Below are 24,610 nucleotides of genomic sequence, written 5' to 3'. Positions count from 1 at the left end.
TTACTTACCTTTTTTCTCAATGAGCTTTACCGTCGACTAACTTTGATTACCATCGATTGCCTTAGATTACCTAGGATAGCATGCCGACCTACTACAACCTACCTCGACTAAACCTACGAGTAAATAAATGTCGACTTTTTACCATGGTGTCCTATTTTTACTCGTGGGCATTTTGTTCAGCATGTTGAAAAATACACCGCGACCTAGCTGAGGCCTCGAGTACCCGGGGAACACTCTTGAGCATGAAGGAGAGTTACAAAGACCTCCTTGGACCTCGTGTCGACCATGCTGTGAGCATGAGTCGAGGGCAAACTCTTCTAAACTCGCGAATTAGGTCGCCGCAGTGAGACAGGCCCTAAACAATGTAATTCCTGGCATATTCAAAAGGTAACTGTTAAGGTAAACACATAATATTTCTTATACAGTATCCAAATTCCAAAGGCATTCAAGGTGATATTACATCTGAGACCACATGCTAGTATTTCAAAGATGAAATAATTATTTCCAAAGGTTCAAAATACATATTTTCTGATTCCTCTTTGATCAAGAGACGTGAATTGGCCAAGATTGACTGGCAATTAATTCTAAAAGGGTTGACGGTGGATATGCAATGGAAGACATTTAAAGACTGCATGGATGAACTACAAAAAAATTGTTCATCCCAGTTTGGCAAAAGAATAAATCAGGGAAGGTAGTGCATCCGTGGATAACAAGGGAAATCAGGGATAGTATCAAAGCGAAGGATGATGCGTACAAATTAGCCAGAAAAAGCAGCATACCGGAGGACTGGGAGAAATTCAGAGACCAGCAGAGGAGGACAAAGGGCTTAATTAGGAAAGGAAAAATAGATTATGAAAGAAAACTGGCAGGGAACATAAAAACTGACTACAAAAGTTTTTATAGATATGTGAAAAGAAAGAGATTAGTTAAAACAAATGTAGGTCCCTTGCAGTCAGAAACAGGTGAGTTGATCATGGGGAAGAAGGATATGGCGGACCAATTGAATAACTACTTTGGTTCCGTCTTCACTAAGGAAGACATAAATAATCTGCCGGAAATAGCAGGGGACCGCGGGTCAAAGGAGTTGGAGGAATTGAGTGAAATCCAGGTTAGCCGGGAAGTGGTGTCGGGTAAATTGAATGGATTAAAGGCCGATAAATCCCCAGGGCCAGATAGGCTGCATCCCAGAGTACTTAAGGAAGTAGCTCCAGAAATAGTGGATGCATTAGTAATAATCTTTCAAAACTCTTTAGATTCTGGAGTAGTTCCTGAGGATTGGCGGGTAGCAAACGTAACCCCACTTTTTAAGAAGGGAGGGAGAGAGAAAATGGGGAATTACAGACCAGTTAGTCTAACATCGGTAGTGGGGAAACTGCTAGAGTCAGTTATTAAAGATGGGATAGCAGCACATTTGGAAAGTGGTGAAATCATTGGACAAAGTCAGCATGGATTTACAAAAGGTAAATCATGTCTGACGAATCTTATAGAATTTTTCGAGGATGTAACTAGTAGCGTGGATAGGGGAGAACCAGTGGATGTGGTGTATCTGGACTTCCAGAAGGCTTTCGACAAGGTCCCACATAAGAGATTAGTATACAAACTTAAAGCACACGGCATTGGGGGTTCAGTATTGATGTGGATAGAGAACTGGCTGGCAAACAGGAAGCAAAGAGTAGGAGTAAACGGGTCCTTTTCACAATGGCAGGCAGTGACTAGTGGGGTACCGCAAGGCTCAGTGCTGGGACCCCAACTATTTACAATATATATTAATGATCTGGATGAGGGAATTGAAGGCAATATCTCCAAGTTTGCGGATGACACTAAGCTGGGGGGCAGTGTTAGCTGTGAGGAGGATGCTAGGAGACTGCAAGGTGACTTGGATAGGCTGGGTGAGTGAGCAAATGTTTGGCAGATGCAGTATAATGTGGATAAATGTGAGGTTATCCATTTTGGTGGCAAAAACAGGAAAGCAGACTATTATCTAAATGGTGGCCGGCTAGGAAAAGGGGAGATGCAGCGAGACCTGGGTGTCATGGTACACCAGTCATTGAAAGTGGGCATGCATGTGCAGCAGGCAGTGAAGAAAGCGAATGGTATGTTAGCTTTCATAGCAAAAGGATTTGAGTATAGGAGCAGGGAGGTTCTACTGCAGTTGTACAGGGTCTTGGTGAGACGACACCTGGAGTATTGCGTACAGTTTTGGTCTCCAAATCTGAGGAAGGACATTATTGCCATAGAGGGAGTGCAGAGAAGGTTCACCAGACTGATTCCTGGGATGTCAGGACTGTCTTATGAAGAAAGACTGGATAGACTTGGTTTATACTCTCTAGAATTTAGGAGATTGAGAGGGGATCTTATAGAAACTTACAAAATTCTTAAGGGGTTGGACAGGCTAGATGCAGGAAGATTGCTCCCGATGTTGGGGAAGTCCAGGACAAGGGGTCACAGCTTAAGGATAAGGGGGAAATCCTTTAAAACCGAGATGAGAAGAACTTTTTTCACACAGAGAGTGGTGAATCTCTGGAACTCTCTGCCACAGAGGGTAGTCGAGGCCAGTTCATTGGCTATATTTAAGAGGGAGTTAGATGTGGCCCTTGTGGCTAAGGGGATCAGAGGGTATGGAGAGAAGGCAGGTACGGGATACTGAGTTGGATGATCAGCCATGATCATATTGAATGGCGGTGCAGGCTCGAAGGGCCGAATGGCCTACTCCTGCACCTAATTTCTATGTTTCAATGTTTCTATCAACATCATTCCTCAGGCTCAAAGCTGCCACACATCCAAAGCGCTCTGGGTAAATCATATAAATGCACAATCTACATTTTAATGTTTCAATAATGAGAAAGAAAATACCATCATATTATAAAATGGAAGTCAATTTTAAAAATTAGATTTCTTGGTATTAATAACATTTCTCAACAGATTGGCCAAATGTTACTTTGTTTGTTAACATATCATCAATCACGTAATCAGTCCACTGGATAAAGCAGATTAATTCCATAAATCATGTAATGGGACCACCTAGGAAACAGGGCTAGATTAATACCATAAATCATACAGCCAAACTGACAGATAACATCTAAGACACATTAATCAACTTAACATCATATTTCACTTATTTAAACTCTTCCGTGGATTTTGGGTGCAGGTCATTCTGTCCAGGACTGGTTTTAGCATGTTTAGTATCTCAACGGCCAGACCAAATGAGGAAGCAGTTTTGTTTTATCCCCCCTAAAAGGCATCAGGTACATTCTTACAACAATCAACCTGCTTCGGAATTACTGTTTTGTCATTTCAGAATTTTAAATTCCCCAACAAATTAGGATGACTTTTAGTGACCTGAGTTAGTGAGATATTATTTTGTTTTGATAGCGCATTAGATAAGCAACTGAACACTTAAAAATGTTCCTCACCATGTACAGTAGATTTGATCGAGATATTTGGAGCTGAGAGAGTTGGTCAGTTAGAAAAAATATATTTTGACTGCAGTGAAAGGTCACTAACCTAAAACGCTCTGTTTCTTTCCCCACGGTTGCTGGCTCGTCTATTGATATTTCCAGCATTTTCTGTTTTCGTTTTCTAGCCTTTTAGTTTCAGTTTTCTAGCATTTTTGTGTTAATATCACAATAATAAAAATATTTTATTGAGATCAGCATTGAAGTGAAGCGATCATCTCACTCTCAATTAAAAACCTGACAACGATTCCCGTTTCAACCCCACTTTTGAGATCAGGTGACTTTTTCCTCATCCTTCTTGCAAGGATTTCCTGGAAAGATTCCTTATCCACATGCAACAGTCTCTATTCCTTCCCTCTCCATTTATGTTCCATTTTAAAAATTAGTTTTCAGTATTATAGTTCAGTAAAACACTGAACACTTTATATTATGGTATATGGCCACACTGATCTGCTTTGTAGTAAATGCCTACTATGTTATTCATAGTATGGCGGTGCAGGCTCGAAGGGCCGAATGGCCTACTCCTGCACCTATTTTCTATTTTCTATGTTCTGTGTGCTGAAGCAAAGCAATAATTTCATTGTCAGGGACACATGACAATAAACTCACTTGAACTTGGAGTCAAGCACTGGATCAACTGACTCTTTATTCTCACTCACAAACGAACTTCCTATACATGACGTAACCAACACCGTAGATCTGATCCTTGTCCAATCCTTCAGCCTTGTGAGAACAGCCTCCAAACAGTCAACACAGTCCCAAGTGCACTTCCAGAAGATCTACTCCGATCCATGTGGTGTCCCCTCTTTCATACCGTATCGGACCCATGGCACGAAAATACATGGGGGGGAGGCAACCCTACAAGCCAACCACAAATAAATATCTATATTATTAAAAGTCTGATCTTGACCGCTTTTGGCCCACTGTGCTGCGATTTCCGAGAGAATGCCGCCACCTACGGCTGTCATTTTTGGCCACCTCGCTCAGAGCCCCCCTCCGCCTTTCGGTACCGGAGGATTTTTCCCATCGATGAAAAATCAGAGAGATATTAAAGTTTTTTTTTTAATTGCCATTCTCTCTGCTGCCTCTGCTGGTGGGAGGGGGAAGGACTATAAAACCCGGAAGTGGTGTGCCTCACTCAGTCTCTGCAAGATGGAGGAAGCCTGAGGGTCATGTCTCTCTGAGCTGTGAATAACACTGAACACATGTCTACTCAACTGTGAGTGCCCTTAATGTGGTTCTAAAATGCTTGCAAAAAAGTGTCTATTGTTTCTAAAATGGTTGCAAAAAGTGTCTCTATTGGTTCTAAAATGGTTGCAAAAAGTGTCTCTATTGGTTCTAAAATGGTTGCAAAAAGTGTATTTTTTTGGTTCAAAACTTGTTGCAAAAAGTGTCTATTGGTTCTAAAATGCCTACAAAGTGTCTCTATTGGTTCTAAAATGGTTGCAAAAAGTGGCTCTATTTGGTTCTAAAATGCTTCCAAAAAGTGTATCTATTGGTTCTAAAATGGTTGCAAAAAGTGTCTCTATTTGGTTCTAAAATGCTTCCAAAAAGTGTCTATTGGTTCTTACATGCTTGCAAAAAGTGTCTCTATTGGTTCTAAAATGCTTACAAAAAGTGTCTCTATTGGTTCTAACATGCTTGCAAAAAAAGGCTGTTGTTGGTGGTAGTAACGCCTTTGAAAGGCTGCACTGTAAAACAAAATGGCTGTTGTTGGTGGTGGTAACTGCTTTAAAAGTGTCTATTGGTTCTAACATGCTTGCAAAAAGTGGCTCTATTGGTTCTAAAATGCTTGTGAGAATGAAGAGTTGTACGCTTTAGCAATCCATTTTGCTTTCAATCTGTGTTGTGCTTCCTTTTTAAGATGTGTCTCCTGGAGAAATATTATATCTGTTTTCAATGATTTTAAATGAGCTAACACTTTGCCTCTCTTGATAGGTTCATTAATTCCCTTAACATTCCAACTACAGAATTTAATTCCCTCAATTTTTATATTCATGTCTTGCATCTTGTGGTTAAGTGGTAGAGCAGTTGATTCAACACACTCAACCCTACCTTATACTCGAACATCAGGTAGATGAATTTTAGGTCACGTCTGTTTTCCATCCGAACATATCTCCTTAAGTAAAATATGCAATTCCATTCCAAATACAAAATATAATATGATATAAAATAAAAAAAGTGATAGCAAATTGGATTAGTAAAGTGTGGAAAGTAAAAAGAAAAAGCAACTACAACTACAATTAGTGCAGTTAGTGATAGCCACCCTAATGTGGCTAAGCATCTATGGACTTCCGTAGCTTTTGGTTAATAAAAATACTAGCTCCGTACTTTCCTTGAAAGGAAAGTTTCCAATTCGATGCAAACAATTTGTGGAGGGGAAAGAAATAATGATTATATTCCATTAATGATATAATTAGTAGTCTCAAATTGAAATGTTAGTTTTGTATAATATAAACATTTATAAAAGAATAATCAAAAACAAAAACATCAGAGAGAGAGCCACCATACATTTTTCATTGTAAAATATCTGAATCACACTTTACTTATGTTTCATACTTTTAGTTAATTCTTAAATAATCTAAATAATCTAATTATCAATAATTAGTGTTAGTTAGTATTCATGATTATTAATAGTTGTTAGAAGTTAGTACTAAAATGTAAGTATTATATATCCGTTGCAGGATATTTACCCAAATCTTATTGCGAATTTTAGGCAACTCTTAAATATAATAGTTTAAAGTTTAGAGTTTAGAGTTCCATATCTTCTCTGCGAGATAGCAGTATCTAGGTAGGTGTTGAATGTTGAATATTTTTCAATCTTCGATCTTGTCCTCGATGTTCTTGGCAAATTCAAATGCTTCTGTGTGCTTGATGAAGAAGTGTTCCTTATTTTCGTAACTAACTCTTAGTGTTGCGGGGTATAACAGTCCATATCTCAAATTCTTTATGTTCTTCAGTATTCTTCTTGTTTCTGTGAACAATGCTCTTTTCTTAGCAACTTCCACAGGATAATCTCTGAATACGCTAATCTTGTCTCCTTCATATACAAGATTTCTGCTTTTGACAATTTTCCTCATCATGTCATCCAATACATGGTCATATTGGACCTTTACTATCATTATTCTTGGAGGGTCGCCCACCTTTGGGGGACGTCTCGGCACTCTGTGCGCTCGGGCAAGTAATGGCGCCTGGTCCAGGTTCAAAATTGTTTTCAGTACATCTGCAGCAAATTCACGGGGGTCACGAGTCCCCTCTCTGCCTTCCTGGATGCCCACGATTCTTAAGTTTTGACGCCTCTGTCGTCCCTCCAAGTCTGTACATTTTTCGGTTATTTGACGCAATAACTTTGATAGGCGTTGGTTCTCAGTGATGAGTTGTTTTGTAGTTGCGGTGCTTGTCTCAGCAAATTCCTCAAGTTCTTTTACAATCTTGTGGTGTTGGTTTAATGTCTGGAAGATAGGTTCAAGTTTAGAATCAAATCTGGATTCCATCATATTCAGTTTTTCATTTACTTCTTCAACATTTTGAGTCAAATTTCTTTCCATATCTAATTTCCAGTCTTCAAGGACTTTGTGTACAATCTCTGTAACATCTTCTTTAATTTGTTCTTTAATTTCTTTTTTAAAAGATGTCAGCTCTTCTTTAAAGTTCTGTCTAAGATTTTTAAGTTCCTCCGTAAGAAACGTTTTTAATTCTTCCATCTCGGTCTTTTTCTTCTTCTTTGAGATGTCTCGGGATGCTGTTTTACCTGAGGCCGAGGCTTCAGTTGGGCCTACCTCTTTAGTCTTGCCGTTTTTTGTCTTGTGGGGGGGAGTATGCTGAGTCGACATACAGCCGGTGTCGCGCGCCTGATGACGTCACGGGCTTAGTGCAAAACAATCGGTGCCGTTTTCTGCAGGTAGGATCTGTCTTTTCCCCCCGTTTTTTCGTTTTTTTTCACGGAGCTAGTTGGCGCGAGTCTCTCCTACTCCATAGCGCCACCGGAAGTCCACTAATACAATACTTCTCATGCTATAGTTATATCGATCACAAACTTTAGTTACGACACCCCAAATAACAGGAAGCTAGTCAAAGGTCTATCATCTGCAGTACCTTCTTAAACAATGTAAGGATCCTTATCAGTTGCCCACAGAAGTTTCTGCTAGTAGAGAATACAGATTTCTCAGGAAGCTCATGCTCTCCCAAGGCTTGTGTTTACAGAAGCCAGAACCTTCTCAGCAAGTACATCCCCTCTCACCATTGTCAATATCTTTTGCTTGGGCACAACAGGAAGCAGCTTGGATGCAGTTTGAATGCTGGCCTCCAATTTCCTGATTACCCAGCCCTTCTACAGAACCCAAAACCCAAATTAATCTTGACTTAATAAAACACATAATATATTCCATTATTAACTAGGATATTATCATATGTTTACGCCCTCAGCTTAGGTGTTCACCAGACATTGCCCATCATGTCTTGCCACATGTATTGGATCTCAATTATAAATTTAGTTTCAGTTTTATTGTCGCCTGAACTAACGTACAGTGGAAAGCTTTTGTTGCATGTTAATCAGTCAGCAGAAAGACAGGACATGATTACACTTGTGCCATCCACAGTGTACATATACATGATAAAGGGAATAACGTGAATAACGGTCATTGCAAGATAAAGTCCAAGAAAGTCTGATCAAAGATAGTCCAAGGGTCTCCAATGAGTTAGATAGTGACTCAGGACTGCTCTCTAGCTATTGGTAGCATGGTTCAGTTGCCTGATAACAGCTGGGAAGTAACTGTTCCTGAATCTGGAGGTGTGTGTTTTCACACTTGTATAACTTTTGCCCGATTGCCTGGGGAGATGAGCGAGTGGCCTGGGTGCAACTCATCATTGATTATGCTGATGGCCTTGCCGAGGCAGCGTGAGGTGTAAATGGAGTGAGTGGAAACGAGGTTGGTTGGTGTGATGGGCTGGGCTGCATCATACGTTCATAAGTGTTAGGAGCAGAATTAGGCCATTTGGCCAATCAATTCTACTTCACCATTCAATCGTGGCTGATCTATCTTTTCCTCTTTTCTCCTGCCTTCTTCCCATAACCCCTGACACCCGTACTAATCAATTTCTTATGGTGAATTGTGGACACAGACTAGACCATTACACAAACTAATCTCCCTTCCAATCTCCTTTCACATATTGCGGGGAGTACAACGAAGAAGGAAGTCCATTTGTTACTCATTCCTGAGATGTTGGTATTACTGGCATGCTCTAAATGTCCCTCAGAAAATAATGGTGGACATTTTTCATGAATCACTACACTAAGGGTCTAGTTGGGTCCCAGTCTTACGGTAGGCCTGGTCCCCCAACACAACCCATTCCCCAACTCAATATTCCACCACTCACCCGTTCCCCCAATGCAATATTCCACCACTCACCCATAGCCCCTAACTGCGCAGGAGCAGCTCATTTCCCCTCATCCCCGAGCACTCCAATCCCCTCCTCTTCATGTGTGGGTGGAGAGGGGGAGGGAAGTAGGGTGTGTGGCCGGGGGGGGGGGGGGGGGGGGGGGGTTGGGGGAGGGGGTAGTGTGGCGGGCGGTGTGGTGGGGGGAGGAGATATGTGAGAGGGGGTGTGGGGGAGAGGTGTGTGGGCGGGGGGGCTGTGTGGGCAGTGAGGTTGAGGGGGTAGGGATGTGTGAGCGGGGGAGGGGAGGTGGTGAGGGAAGTGGGGTTGTGGCAGTGGCGGGGTGTGTGGGGAGATGGTGTATGGGGAGGGGCAGTTGTGGGGGTGTATGGGGGGATGGAGGGTTGTGGGGGCGGAGGGGTGTGTGAGGGGGGTTTGTGGGGGTAGGGTGTGTGTGAGGGGGTTGGGGGCAGGGTGTGTGTGAGGGGGCTTGTGTGTTTGGGAGTGTGTGCGTGTGCGGGGATGTGTGTGTGGGGGCGTTTGGGGGCAGGGTGTGTGTGTATGTGGGGGGAGTTGTGTGTTTGGGTGTGTCTGTGTGTGCGGGGTGTGGGGAGTGGTGTGTGTGTGGGGGGGATTAGTGTGTGGGAGCTGTGGGCGCGTGTGGACAGGAGGGATTGTGGGGGGAGGTGTGTGTGGGCAGGGGGGTTTGTGGCGGGGAGGGATGTGTGGGCAGGGGGGCTTGTGGCGGGGAGGGATGAGTGGGCAGGGGGGCTTGTGGCGGGGAGGGATGTGTGGGCGGGGAGGGTTGTGTGTGGGCGGGGTGATTGAGCTCAGATTAAAAACAGGAAAAGAGAGGGGAGAGTCATGGGGGAGGGGTGGAGGAGGGGAGGAGCGAGCGAGGGGGACCGGAGGGGTAGTGGCCTGAATTGGCGGTGCGATAGGGACTCACAGCGGTCGCTGGTCGTTCTCCTCCGCCGGGATCAGAGTTTCCGTTTGGCGACTTCCGTTTGGGCTGGGTCTCCGACTGGGCTGGGTCTCCAACTCTGGGCTGGGCTGGGTCTCCCATGCTGGGATGGGCTGGTCAGGACTCCGATGCTGGGCTGCTGCTTGGGGTTGGGCTGCTGCTTGAGGCTGGGCTGCTGCTTGGGGCTGGGCTGCTGCTTGGGGTGGGTCTGCTTCTGGTCCCTCCGAAGGTCTGCCGTAAACCTCCGCTGGCTATTCTCAGCTCCACTAAAGATGCAATGGCGCAGAAAGGGGCGGACCGTCCCTGGGAATGATAGGGGAAGAGACTAATCTGCGCGGCGCTGCAAGGCAGAAGAGATCGATCTGCACACGCGCGGTTTTTAAGATTTTTAAACCTCGCTAACTTTTATGACATTCAACCGATCTGAACGAAACTTGATGCAATCGTAGCTTAGGGGGACGGTGAGTGAACTGATGAAAAATCGTAGCGTTATCGCGAACCATTGTTGTGGAAATAGAGTGATCGCCAAACCGGAAGATAACAAGATCAGAGTTTTAGTTGTGTATAGATAGATTGTGGTCTACATCGTGAAGGTACTCCACAATAATGTTGGGAAGGATTTTCCAGTATTTAGACTGGCAGCCTCGCCAACGGTGTGTCTGCGATGGCAGCCTCGCCAACGGTGTGTCAGTGATGGCAGCCACGCCAACGGTGTGTGTTTTTTTAATCTTTTTTGGGGGGTTTTGTGTGTTTTAAAAGAATGCGTTAATGTTCTCTGGTTTGTTTTATGTGGGGGGTGGGGGTAACTTTTTTTCAATCTCTTACCTTGCCGGAGATGCGATTGTTTTCCGGATCGTATCTCCGGTCGCTCTGCGGGCTAACATCATGGAGCTGGAGGCTTTGCTCGAGTGAGTTTGAGCCCCACCGCGGGGCCGTGCACTTGCCATCAGAGCCAATGATCCCTTGCCTGGGGTCGACATTCCAACTGCGGCCTGCGGATTTCACCATCATGGAGCTCGCAGTCTCGAGTAGAGGCTGTTGTTGGGATGCTCCAGTCGGAAAAGGCTTCGACCAGCCCCGACATGGGGTAGATTGCCTGGCGTGGATTAGCTGAGATTCCCCTCCGATGCAGGAGTTTGATCGCCCTGACATGGAGGGCCCGCCACTGACTGCGGGAGCCAACATCGTTCCGTCAACGGAGGGCTTGAGGCCCCCGACCACGGGCGGACAAAGAAGAGAAGAGATTTAACTTTTTTTCGCCTTCCATCACAGAGGAATGTGTAGGAGTCACTGTGGTAGATGTTTGTGTTAAAATGTACTTTGTGTGTTTTGTTGCTTTATATTGGTATGACTGCATGTTGGGTTAGGTCGGGGGGAGTTCTCCCCCCTGCCACGGGTAACATGTAATCTTATGCTACCTGCTCCAGGGTCGGATAGTTGGCGACTAAACCATCTCCCCCACCCGGTTTGTCAGATGAAGAGTGGGCTATGGACTCCCAGCAGGACTAAAAACAAGACCTGTTCAAAGGATGGATGAGCTTCTACCGAGCCAACGGCCATCCACACTTCAGTAGAAGTTGCGATCATTGCTGTACATAGATGTAAGAAATGATGATAAAGTACACACACCAAAATTCTATAGTTCCAGAGGCGGAATTCCGCAGGATCTGGAGGACAGAGATGTGTGGTGCATCCGTCACTGTTCCCGTCAGAAACCAGCCCCACTGCGTCACTAATGTTTTCAACGATGATGAATGACTGCATGTTGCAAAACATACTTGGCTAATAAAGAAATTATGATTATGATACGTTATCTGATTCTGACCTGTGTTTAGAATCAGTGCTTTTGTGGCTGGACCAGTTAAAGTTCTCGAAATAGAGTCATGGAGCCATAGAGCTGAACTGCACCAAGATAGACCCTTTCTCCCACTACATCCATGACAGCTTATTTGCTGAATGGTCATTAAATTCCCTCAGGAGTCAATAGTCACAATACTATTGAATTTCAAGATAGGTTTAACACTGAAGAAGGGTTTCGACTCAAAATATCATCCATTTCTTCTCTCCAGAGAAGCTGCCTGTCCCACTAAGTTACTCCCGCATTTTGTGTCTATATTCGGTGTAAACTAGCATCTGCTGTTCCTTTTTAACATTTCAGATGTTAAAAAGGAACCGGACATGCTGAACATCAGTCACCTTTTGCCATGATATGAAACATAGAGACATAGATAATAATTGCAGGAGTTAGCCGGTCGACCCTTCGAGCCAGCACTGCCATTCAATATGATCATAGCTGATCATCCAAAAGCATAATAATAATCATAATAATCATAATCATAATTTATAAACCAAGTAACAATTTGCAACATACGAGGAATTTGATTTGCCATACAGTCATATCAAAAAAGCAACAAGACACGCAAATACAAAAAAATTTGACATAAACATCCACCACACCGGCTCCTCTACATTCCCCACTGTGATGGAACGCAATAAAATCTTATCTCCTTTCCTCCTTTTCTCCCGCGGTTGGGTGAGTCGAACCAACTGCAGTCGGGGCGATCAAAGCTCCCGCAGCCAGCGATCAAATCTCCCGCGATCGGGGTGGTCCAAGCTCCCGAAGCCGGTCCCTAATCAGGGAATGCGAGCTCCACGATGTTAAAGTCCGCAGGCTCCCATGGTTGGAGCTTCCGAGGTCAATCCCCAGCAAGAGGCCGCCAGCTCCTCGATGTTAGGCCACAGTGCGGACGAAGATACGATACGGAAACAAATCGAGGCAGCCATCGTTCGGCGCCACTTGGTGGAGTACCCCGTTCCTGCTTTCTCCCCATTTCCCTTGATTCCATTAGTCCTATGAACTATATCTAACTCTATCTAGAATACGTCTCATTACATCCCAGTTCATGCAGTACTTGTACTGATTTTGATGCCTGAAACCACGAAGAGCTTTATTTTCTGATGATAAATTATGATAATGGCACCGAACTCAGAAATCTTCAATGAGCATCCGCATTCTGATCTTGAGACGGAAGAAGGGTTTAATTTCATTAGAGATACAGCAGGCCCTTCGACTCACCAAGTCCACACAGACTATTGATCACCAGTTCACACAAATTTACTGTTATCCCATTTATGCATCCACTTACACACTGGGGACAATTTACAGAGACCAATTAACCTACAAACCTGCACGTCTTTGGGATGTAGGAGGAAACTGGAGCACCGGAGGAAACCCATGCTGTTACAAGGAGTACCTACAACGTCCACACAGCCTACACCCGAGGTCAGGATTGAGCCTGGGTTTCTTGCACTGAGAAGCAGTAGATCTGCCAGCTGTGTCACTGTGCCACCCTTTGATAATAGCTGAGGACTGTTGGGCCAAGAACCTTGCCCTGTGGAACTCTTGCCGTGACAACCTGGAGCTGAGATAGAAACATAGAAAATAGGTGCAGGAGTAAGCCATTCGGCCCTTCGAGCCTGTACCGCCATTCGATATGATCATGGCTGATCATCCAACTCTATCCCATCCCTGCCTTCTCTCCATACCCCCTGATCCCTTTAGATGATTGACTATCACTTAACTTTGAACTGGATATGAAACCAATCATTGAACATAGAACATAGAACAGTACAGTACAGAACAGGTCTTTCAGCCCGCAATGTCTGTGCCAAACATGATGCCAAGACCAACTCGTATCTGCCTGCACATAATCCATATCCCTCCCATCTCAGCCAAGTTCTGCAGTATACATCCCAATCAATGAGAGATTCCCTCTTTCATCTACATTGATTTCAGTTTCACCATAGGTCCAGAAGGCCCCTCTTGGTCAAATATTGCTTCTATACCACCGGAATTTGGCTCTTTTGTAAATGTTTAGTCCAAGGCTGGGGCTGAGTGGCCTTATCGGAACCTGGATTGATTGTTGGTGAGTAGATAGTGGTGAGTAGGTGCGACTTGACTGCAGTGTTGACTGACTTTGTCTATCACATTGTTGGAGAGTAGACTGAATGGCTTTGTTGGGTGAATTGCAATGTGGCATTGTTTCATGTAGATGTTGATATATGTCACAATTTCTCAGACTCCAGGACTGTCAAATGTGGTTCAAACATTGAGTAAAGAGGAAGCAATCCTATTTGAGGAATTGAATACAGGTTGCAAATGCATGATTTATGGGGCAGTTCAGCACACAAATAAGCGGCCATAATATTTTAATATCATTATATTCAGACATCAGACGTGTGTGAGCATATGTTTGATCCTATGGAAGGCACTACTTGAATGCACTTTGTCTCCACTTTTAGTACTTGTTCTCTCTTATAAATCTTGTGTGTTTTTGATTCCATTCATTTCAATGCTGTGGGGGCATGAATACCATATGGAGTAATTCAAATCACTCTCCAAAAATACAGCAGAATTAAATCTGTCATTAGAAGAACTGGAAGGTAGAATTATTGGATGCATATTGAATTTTCAAAGCAAGAATTAAATCTGGGGATTGTGCAGCAGTGGGCGGATTAGAATCATGGTGAAATGTGGGATCATAGAAACATAGAAACATAGAAACTAGGTGCAGGAGTAGGCCATTCGGCCCTTCGAGCCTGCACCGCCATTCAATATGATCATGGCTGATCATCCAACTCAGTATCCCGTACCTGCCTTCTCTCCATACCCTCTGATCCCCTTAGCCACAAGGGCCACATCTAACTCCCTCTTAAATATAGCCAATGAACTGGCCTCGACTACCCTCTGTGGCAGGGAGTTCCAGAGATTCACCACTCTCTGTGTGAAAAAAGTTCTTCTCATCTCGGTTTTAAAGGATTTCCCCCTTATCCTTAAGCTGTGACCCCTTGTCCTGGACTTCCCCAACATCGGGAGCAATCTTCCTGCATCTAGCCTGTCCAACCCCTTAAGAATTTTGTAAGTTTCTATAAGATCCCCTCTCAATCTCCTAAATTCTAGAGAGTATAAACCAAGTCTATCCAGTCTTTCTTCATAAGACAGTCCTGACATCCCAGGAATCAGTCTGGTGAACCTTCTCTGCACTCCCTCTATGGCAATAATGTCCTTCCTCAGATTTGGAGACCAAAACTGTACGCAATATTCCAGGTGTGGTCTCACCAAGACCCTGTACAACTGCAGTAGAACCTCCCTGCTCCTATACTCAAATCCTTTTGCTATGAAAGCTAACATACCATTTGCTTTCTTCACTGCCTGCTGCACCTGCATGCCCACTTTCAATGACTGGTGTACCATGACACCCAGGTCTCGCTGCATCTCCCCTTTTCCTAGTCGGCCACCATTTAGATAATAGTCTGCTTTCCTGTTTTTGCCACCAAAATGGATAACCTCACATTTATCCACATTATACTGCATCTGCCAAACATTTGCCCACTCACCCAGCCTATCCAAGTCACCTTGCAGTCTCCTAGCATCCTCCTCACAGCTAACACTGCCCCCCAGCTTAGTGTCATCCGCAAACTTGGAAATATTGCCTTCAATTCCCTCATCCAGATCATTAATATATATTGTAAATAGCTGGGGTCCCAGCACTGAGCCTTGCGGTACCCCACTAGTCACTGCCTGCCATTGCGAAAAGGGCCTGTTTACTCCTACTCTTTGCTTCCTGTTTGCCAGCCAGTTCTCTATCCACATCAATACTGAACCCCCAATGCCGTGAGCTTTAAGTTTGTAAACTAATCTTTTAACTAATAATAAAACTACCTACTGCACAATATGATATATACATTGAATAAGACACTTAGGTCTTGAAATTCTATCATGCAGCACAATGCTGTTGGTTGTTCTGCAATAAAGCATTGGCAAAAAGTTGAAATGTGCTATTTTGACTCTATTTGCTCCATGCACAAATGAATGAGGCACCCAGGATTGTGCAGTAGCAAGCAGCGGCATAGAGTGCGCTCCTATATCCTACAGAAGACAGACACAAAAAGCTGGAGTAACTCAAATGGTCAGGCAATATCTCAGGAGAAAAGGAATCGGTGACACTAGACTAAGTGGGACCTGTTGGGTGGGCCGAAAGAACTGGGTTCCAGACCAGAAAAAGGGCACTCACAGTTCAGTAGACACTCAGTGTTGTGTGGATTCTCAGCTCAGACTGAGTCGTGGCCTCTCCCTCGCCATCTTGCAGCAACTGAGCCACGTCCAGACTTCCGGGTTTTATAGTCCCTCCCCCCCAGAAGGGGCGTGGCCTTCATCACTGTGATTGACAGGAGAGAGAATCTCAAGATTTTTTCAACACTAATAACTCTTATTTTTCATTGATGGGAAAATCTTCGGGGCTTGATCATCGGAGGAGGACTCTGAGTAAGGTAGCTAAATAATCACAGCCATATATGGTAGAGTTTCTTCTAAAATCAAACAACAACGCAAACAGGAAGTGGTCAAGATGAGACTTTTAATGATATAGATTTCGGGTCGAGACCCTTCTTCAGACTGAGAGTCGGGGAAAGGGAAACGAGAGATATAGACGGTGATAGAGAGATATAGAACAAATGAATGAAAGATATGCAAAAAAAAACAATGATCAAGGAAACGATCCACTGTTGGCTGTGGTCTGGGTGAAAATGAGTTATACTGACAATGAAACTCACCAGGACGACAGTGAAATTGGTACAATGACTAGAGTGGGGGAGGGATAGAGAGAAAGGGGATGAAAGGGTTACTTGAAGTAACATATCCTACCCTCTTACATTGCTACATGTTGACTTTGATCCCAAGTCCCAACATATATCATCAAGCAAATTACCAGAATTGGCCGAAGGTTTAAGACCTGATCCTGCCCTCGTGCTCTCACCCACCCCAGCATATCTCCACAGTGATTACCCCTTAACCATTTAACCCCTGGCTCTGGACCCCCTGATGATCCTCTCTGTTGGAAAGTTAAATGGAAAAGACCTTTCTGTTTCATGAAACTTTGATGGTCTATTTTATCGCACAAAAGATCACTGCACCCTTCCCAACACAAAGGGATTTCTACATCCTTGGTTTACTTCAATTAACAATACTCATATAAATAGATATATTAGTAAAGCATGTGTCGCAAAGAACTACAGATGCTGGTTCAAAGCGAAGATAGACGCAAAAAGCCGTAGTAACTCAGCGGACCACACAGCATCTCTGGAAAACAATAGGTGATGTTTCGTATCAGGATTGAATTCTGAAGAAGGGTCTCGACCCGAAACATCCTTTTCTCCAGAGATGCTGTCTGACCCATTGAGTTACTGCAGCTTTTTGTGCCTGTCTTTATGTTTCCTATTGGACTCTAGATCACATTGTTGCTCAATATTAAAACAATAGGATATTTCTTAGCTGAACAAGAACATAAGTTCAAGTTCAAGTGAGTTTATTGTCATGTGTCCCTGATAGGACAATGAAATTCTTGCTTTGCTTCAGCACACACAACATAGTAGGCATTTACTACAAAACAGATCAGTGTGTCCATATACCATTGTATAAATATATACACACATGAATAAATAGACTGATAAAGTGCAAATAACAGATATTGGGTTATTAATGATCAGAATTTTGTCCGAGCCAGGTTTAATAGCCTGATGGCTGTGGGGAAGTAGCTATTCCTGAACCTGGTTGTTGCAGTCTTCAGGCTCCTGTACCTTCTACCTGTAGATAGCAGGGAGATGAGTGTGTGGTCAGGATGGTGTGGGATGATACTGCCAGCCTTTTTTAGGCAGCGACTGCAATAAATCCTCTCGATGGAAGGAAGGTCAGAGCCGATGATGGACTGGGCAGTGTTTACAACTTTTTATAGTCTTTTCCTCTCCAGGGTGCTCAAGTTGCCAAACCAAGCCACGATGCAACCGGTCAGCATGCTCTCTACTGTGCACCTGTAAAAGTTAGTGAGAGTCCTCCTTGACAAACTGACTCTCCGTAATCTTCTCAGGAAGTAGAGGCGCTGATGTGCTTTCTTGATAATTGCATTAGTGTTCTCAGACCAGGAAAGATCTTCAGAGATGTGCACGCCCAGGAATTTGAAGCTCTTGACACTTTCAACCATCGACCCGTTGATATAAACGGGACTGTGGGTCCCCATCCTACTCCTTCCAAAGTCCACAATCAGTTCCTTGGTTTTGCTGGTGTTGAGGGCCAGGTTATTGTGCTGGCATCATATGGACAGTTGCTCGATCTCTCTTCTATACTCTGACTCATCCCCATCAGTGATACGTCCCACAACAGTGGTGTCGTCAGCGAACTTGATGATGGAGTTCGCACTGTGACCGGCTACGCAGTCATGAGTATAGAGTAAGTACAGCAGGGGGCTGAGCACGCAGCCTTCAGGTGCTCCCATGCTGATTGTTATTGAGGCTGAAACATTTGCACCAATGCGAACAGACTGTGGTCTGTGAATGAGGAAGTCGAGGATCCAATTGCAGAGGGATGCGCAGAGACCCAGTTCTGCAGGTTTGGTAACCAGCTTGGAGGGGATGATTGTGTTAAATGCTGAGCTGTAATCGATGAATAACAACCTGACACATGAGTTTTTGTTGTCCAAGTGGTCCAGAGCGGAGTGGAGGGCCAGCGAGATCGCATCCACCGTTGATCTGTTGTGGCGGTAAGCGAACTGCAGTAGTCCAGGTTTTTGTCGAGGTAGGAGTTGATTTGCTCCATGATCAACCTCTCAAAGCACTTCATCACCACAGGCGTTAGTGCCACTGGTCGATAGTCATTGAGGCACATCACCTTACTCTACTTGGGCACTGGTATAATTGATAAGAATGGAAGTGGCATAAGAAGTAGGAGTGATAGGTAGTCCAATTAATCATCTAAACATTTAATAATATTTTGCACCTTCCCATTTGATCACAATAATCACTGCTCTTCTGATGCCCAATGATCAGTTGTTCTCAGCCTTGAATTATCCTCAAGAAATAAACACCCACAGGCCTCTGAGGCAGAGAATTACAACTGTTTACAACAACCAGGGTGAGGCTTATGAGTGTTCTGCATCAGTAAGCTGTGTATCCTTAGTGTGTTAACACAGGAAAATGGCAGTAAACTCCTGGAGGTTGCCAGCCTTTGAAGTTAGATAAGGTCAGTCTGTTCATATGGGGAAAGATTAGGCACTCTATTTCAGCCAAGCTGAGCTTCTGCATGTGTACATTTCTTAATAGTGTGCTTCTGGGACTCTTACTTGGTGATAGTCTTCGTCATAAATCAAACATCTGTTTGTCCCAAACAATAGAAATGGTTAGGACAGAACTGCAGATGCTGGTTTACACCGTAGACACAAAATGCTGGAGTAACTCAGCGGGACATGTGGCATCTCTGGAGAGGAATTCCAACTCTCCAGCGATGCTGCCTGCCCCGTTAAGTTACTCCAGCATTTTGTGTCGACCTTCACTAAAAATAGTTAAATGCAGCATTACACAAAAAGTTACAAGTGGTGATACGTTAGAATCAGTAGTAATTTTACTTCCAGTGCTAAAATCCAATATCGTAAACCCTAGATGGGGAATTGCATCTATTATTGACGATTGTTCGCTACAACCGAGTAAGCTATTGTTGTATAAGTAGTTGAAACAAACGACTGCAGTTGCTGGTCAATACACAAAAGGCAGCCAGGTCTCTAAGCGGCAAGGGAGGGGGTACGAGCCGGGGGTGGCGTGGGCAGGCATCGATAGGACAGTCCGCAGAACCACAGCGGCCACGGTGGCACGGCGGTAGAGTTACTGCCTTCCAGCGCATGCACCAAGGGGGACCAGGGTTCGCTCCCGACTGCGGGGCTGTCTGTGCGGAATTTGTACGTTCACCCCGTGACCACATGGGTTTTCTCCGAGATCTTCGGTTTCCTCCCACACTCCAAAGACGTACAAGTTTGCAGTTTACTTGGCTGGGTGTATGTGTAAATTGTCCCTAGTGTGTGTAGGACAGTGTTAATGTGCGGGGATCACTGGTCGGTGCGGTCTCGGTAAGCCGAAGGGCCTGTTTCCACGCCGTATGTCGAAACTAAACTAAACTAAACTAAACTAAACTAAAATCATAATCAAAATCCATTATAAAGAGATCTATTAAGACTGTACACTGATTATCACACATTCTATTGTATAGCCATTGACTTTACAGCCTTTGTGAAATAGAAATATGCCACTCTATCTTTATACTCTAATGCCTTCAATGTCTCCTTTAGTTCCACTGCACAAAATTGCGGAGGACCCTTTACGAGAAGGAAGAGCTGGTGCGGATGCTCAGCCAGAATGTGTGGTCTCTGAAGAAGTCCAACAACTATCTGCATGAGAAGTTGATGGGAACTCAACACTTATTCAGGCAGATGAAGAAACAGAGCGAGCGGTTGGCAATGCTGTTGAAACAGCAGCAGAACAAGGAAAGAGGAAAGTTGAACGCAAACTGATCCTTAAAGCAGTCAAGAAACCAGTGAGCCACAATCTGTAACGTTCCAGACTCACTGGTTGTAACGGTCTGTAAGTTAGAGATGAAATGCTTCCATGCATTTCACATGGAAACACACGGAAACTACCTACACTATAACAGCAATCTATTCTCAGTAACATTGTAGTTGTGTGAACTAGAAAAATATAGTTGTGTAGCTTGGCTTTCACATTTGCGTCATATTTCTCAGCCAATTTAAGTTTATTTTCTGTTTATAGCAAGCGTAATTGAGTTTAGGTAGAAGCAAGTTGAAACAGGCATGGGACGCAATGCAGAAAACTGGTGGAAACTTCCCTACAGAGATTGGCAAATTGGCAAAACTTTGGCAAGATTCCACGGGGAAACAATGTTGACAATAAAACAGTCTGGAAAGCTCATTAAGCAGGTAAAAACACCTCAGGCATTTAAGCCTTTCATTAATGCTGAGTCCATTGTTAATTATGCTGTAATTTGGTTTAACTGCATTGAAAGATTTCACGGATTGCCGGAGTAGCTCAGGGGGTCAGGCAGCATCTCAGGAGAACATGGATAGGTGATGTTCCAGAACTGAAACATTGCCTGTCCATGTCGCCTGACATGTTGCCTGATCCACTCAGCTACTCCAGCACTCCGGATTTTCAGCAAACCAGCATTTGCAGTTCCTTGTTTCTTTATTTAAAGATTGTTTTTTTCCAAATATAAATAGTTAATTTGAATCACCATCACCAGCAGTCCATTTTCCAAGTGTTCAGACATCCAGGACCACTTTCCATTAGAAGTTTGCAATGCTTTTAATCACAATTTCTTTTGTTTAGCTGGAATAGACTGTGCTTTTTTTCTGTGTGGGGTGGTTAATCATGGCTTCATGCCATGATTAACCAATAAATATATAATTTCTGTAGCGAGAAATACTACTCATTAAACTCAGTAACTTGTGAGAAGAGTGTTATTTTTTTTGTGTGAGAATTTTGTTTGATTTGCTGAATTCTTAATAATGTTTTTTTGCACGTATTTTGCACAGGTTTAGAAATATTACACAACATGATCTCTGTCGAAATGTTCTAACATTTTTTTCCTGTTATTTTGCTTTCAAAATTCGCTCTCTTCAGATTCGTTATTACAAATTGAATGGAGAATATTGGCGTGGGGGTGGTTCAAACTGTGGTACGGATTTAGCCACATCATGAACAGTAAGATTCATATTCCTTACCCCGTAAGCCCCTGCATCATAAATAAGTGATATGTGGGGGGGGGGGGGGGGGGGGGGGGGGGGGGGGGGGTGGGGGCTGTCCACAAGTGACAAAGAAAAACCCAGTGCTTTAACACATCATGGATGGTAAGATTCAGGGGGGAAGATTTCTAGTTCATGTTCATAATTTCTAGGAGCAGAGTTGGACCATTTGGCCCATCAACTCCACTCCGCCATTCAATTATGGCTGATCGATCTTTCTCTCTCAACCCTATTCTCCTGCCTTCGCCGCATAACCCTGACAACCTAACAAATCAAGTAATAGTAATCAAGCTTAATAGGAACCTGAGAGTAATTTTATTTTACACAGAGGGTGGTGGGTATATGGAACAAACTGCCAGAAGAAGTAGTTGAGGCAAGTACTATAATAACATTTCATAGACACTTGGATAAGGTACAAGGATAGGAAAGGTTTAGAGGGATATGGACCAAATGCTGGCAGGTGGGACTAGTGTGGATGGGGCATTTTGATCAGCATGGACAACATGGGCCGAAGGGCCTGCTTCCATGCTGTATGACTCTATAACGCTACAACTTTCTGTTTCACATCCTGCATGCTGCATGCCATTCACATGAGGAGGTGTGTGCTGGAAGGCAGGATGGGAAGGTGTGAGGGTGGGCTCAGGTGGAATCATCCAAATGGAATATAAAGTTTAAGGGTGTGGATGCCCACACACTTTCATCTCATCATGTCATGGAAATATTCCTCCAATAGTTGTGTGAGGAAAGAGTTAACAGACATAGTTGATTTAGACTAGGGATAGAAATAAAACTTAGAAAGAAATGAGGTGTCAGCAGAAGCCAGACTGCTAGTAGAATAGAAAGTAACGATATAAAGAACAGAGAGAAATTCTAGGTACAAAATAGCAATAGAAAGATTTCAGTAGGGGATAGCAGATAAATTAGAACAAAGGGGAGAGGGACACAAAGTCACGCTCAACTACGCATGCTTGATGAGATTCCATGAATATGTACACACATCCACTATGACAAGATGCCAAATTAAATGCACATGCGATGCATGATAGGGGAGGTCTCTTTGACCTTGGGTGGGCGTTCCACGACGTTCTCGTGGGAATCTGGGCTTTATGTTATGATTGGAAGAGGCTCAATGGGGAGAGATGAGAATGTGATATAATGAAAAGAAATGTATAAAGATAGAAGACATCCCGATCCTCGGTGTGCCTCTAGGGGACATCAGAGGAGAGGCACCTATTCTGCAGAATATGAAATTAATAAAAACACTTCTTTGCCTGAATTTGTCTCAAGAGCATTTGTGATTTTTGAATCTCACAACTTGGGGGCTCGTTTCCGAGATCCAATACTCTGGACAGCTGACGAGAGTAGACGGACGAAGGGAAGGTGCACCCTGCTGAGTTCAGCGGTCTCAGACTCCTTGCTTGCCATCAGCTGTTTAAGCAGTAGTATCCGGACCACACAGAGACTCGACAAAGAAGTGGGAGTAGTTGGAAATCACGAAAAATCAATCGAGCAATTCTAGTGCATGGAACCCAGGTAGGAAAATGACTTTTAAGTACTTCCTGGGCTATTGAGAATGATGAACACGGTACGATGAACACGGTATTAAGAATATAAGGCCTTGTGGTTAATGCCCTGAAGGATTCAGGGGGCTGCAAGGCAAACCCAGAAGGGAGGGGAAAAGGCTGTGGGCCAAATCCCCGCATTCTGCACAATAGTCCGTTGGGGCAAATGCTGGACCCTGGAGGACAGGAAATACCCAGGGGTTGGAGAAACCAACAATGATAAGTTATAGTCAGTTGGGGAAAATGCAGAGCTGCATATGGGCAGGAAGTACCCACAGAAAATGCAGAGCTGCATATGGGCAGGAGATACCCACAGAAAATGCAGAGCCGGAGGGGGCCAAAATACCCAAGGGAAAGAGAAGACAGGGGCCGGGGTAGACGAAGGTCACCCGGCCAACAGGACGGGGAGTCAAAGGGCAGAAGGGGAAGATAAGAAGTTCGGTAGAAATTAGACCCCTGAGGGAGGTACCTAGGAGAGGACCCTGAGGGAGAAGGGAGTTTGCCTCCTTGAAGATTCATTAGGTCTGACGAGAACAGTTAGATCAATTCTTGAGAGACAGGAAAATTCCTGAGACAGGATGATAAGGGAGTTACTCCCGAAAGTAGCAGATAAGACGGCAGAGGCCGCGAAAGGGGGATGTTTGTAACAAATGGTTGAAATGAGCAAGTTGTAAAATTGAACACAGACGCCCCGTGGCGGAGGTGGGAATTCCCACTGTGTTTGGGCCGTAGGGGATTGCGAACAAGCTGCAAAAATGAACTCTTTGTATCCTGGTGACCTGAAAAAGAGAAGTTGTAAAAATCGTTTCTTGATGTTCTTTTAGATTTCTTGTCAGTAAAGTTAACTGGAAATAAGTTAATTGATGAAACATGGCCAGCTTTTATGTTGTTTTATGGTAGACATACAAGTTGAGAAACACAGACAGAGAGAGAGAGAGAGAGAGAGACAGACACAGAGACACAGAGAGAGCCAGATACAGAGAGAGAGAGAGAGACAGACAGACACAGAGACAGAGAGAGAGAGATTTTATTTATTTAGCGAATGCAAAGTCCTTTAGCCAAGCAGTTGCCTCTTGATCTGCTGTATGAAGGGTGACAAGTCCTCCTTTGAGTCTTTGTTGAAGGCATGCTTCAATGATGTGTTATAAGGGAGTGCCACAAGCACACCGTGGGGTTGGGCTGCTGCCCCATTTGTGAAGGCTGGCCAAGCAGGGGCCATGTCCAGTCCTGAATCTATTCAGCGTCGAGAAAGAGAGAGAGAGAGAGAGACAGAGAGAGAGAGAGAGACACAGACACAGTACGAGTAAGACAGCACCCCATTTCGACCGAGGGACGAAAAGGCTTACAACCAATCATTGAGAATTTATTAGAGGACGGGTTATTGGAACCATGTATGTCCCCCTACAATACTCCGATCCTACCAGTCAGAAAGACCGACGGGACATTTAGACTCGTACAGGACTTGAGGGAACTGAACAAGGTGGTCCAAGCCCGACACCCGGTAGTGCCTAACCCTTACACCATCATGGGACGGATACCCCCAAGCCACAAATGGTTTAGTGTAGTAGATTTAAAGGATGCCTTCTGGAGCTGTCCGCTGGCAACAGAGAGTAGAGA

At 44.1% G+C, this 24,610-nt stretch overlaps 1 protein-coding gene across 1 annotated transcript in view; it reads left to right on the top strand.

Annotated features, from left to right (window-relative positions):
* LOC116983413 (coiled-coil domain-containing protein 3-like) overlaps nt 1-20,772 on the top strand; it is a 335,069-nt gene extending 314,297 nt beyond the window's left edge. The window contains exon 3 of the mRNA XM_033037175.1: nt 19,962-20,772. Coding sequence (XP_032893066.1) covers nt 19,962-20,183 — 222 coding nt within the window. The 3' untranslated portion in view covers nt 20,184-20,772. The remainder of the gene's footprint in view (nt 1-19,961) is intronic.
* Nucleotides 20,773-24,610: the final 3,838 nt, after the last annotated feature.

The sequence above is a fragment of the Amblyraja radiata genome, chromosome 18 (genome assembly GCF_010909765.2).
Source record: "Amblyraja radiata isolate CabotCenter1 chromosome 18, sAmbRad1.1.pri, whole genome shotgun sequence".
NCBI classification, from domain to species: Eukaryota; Metazoa; Chordata; class Chondrichthyes; order Rajiformes; family Rajidae; genus Amblyraja; species Amblyraja radiata.
This window is presented reverse-complemented; position numbering and strand designations above follow the sequence as displayed.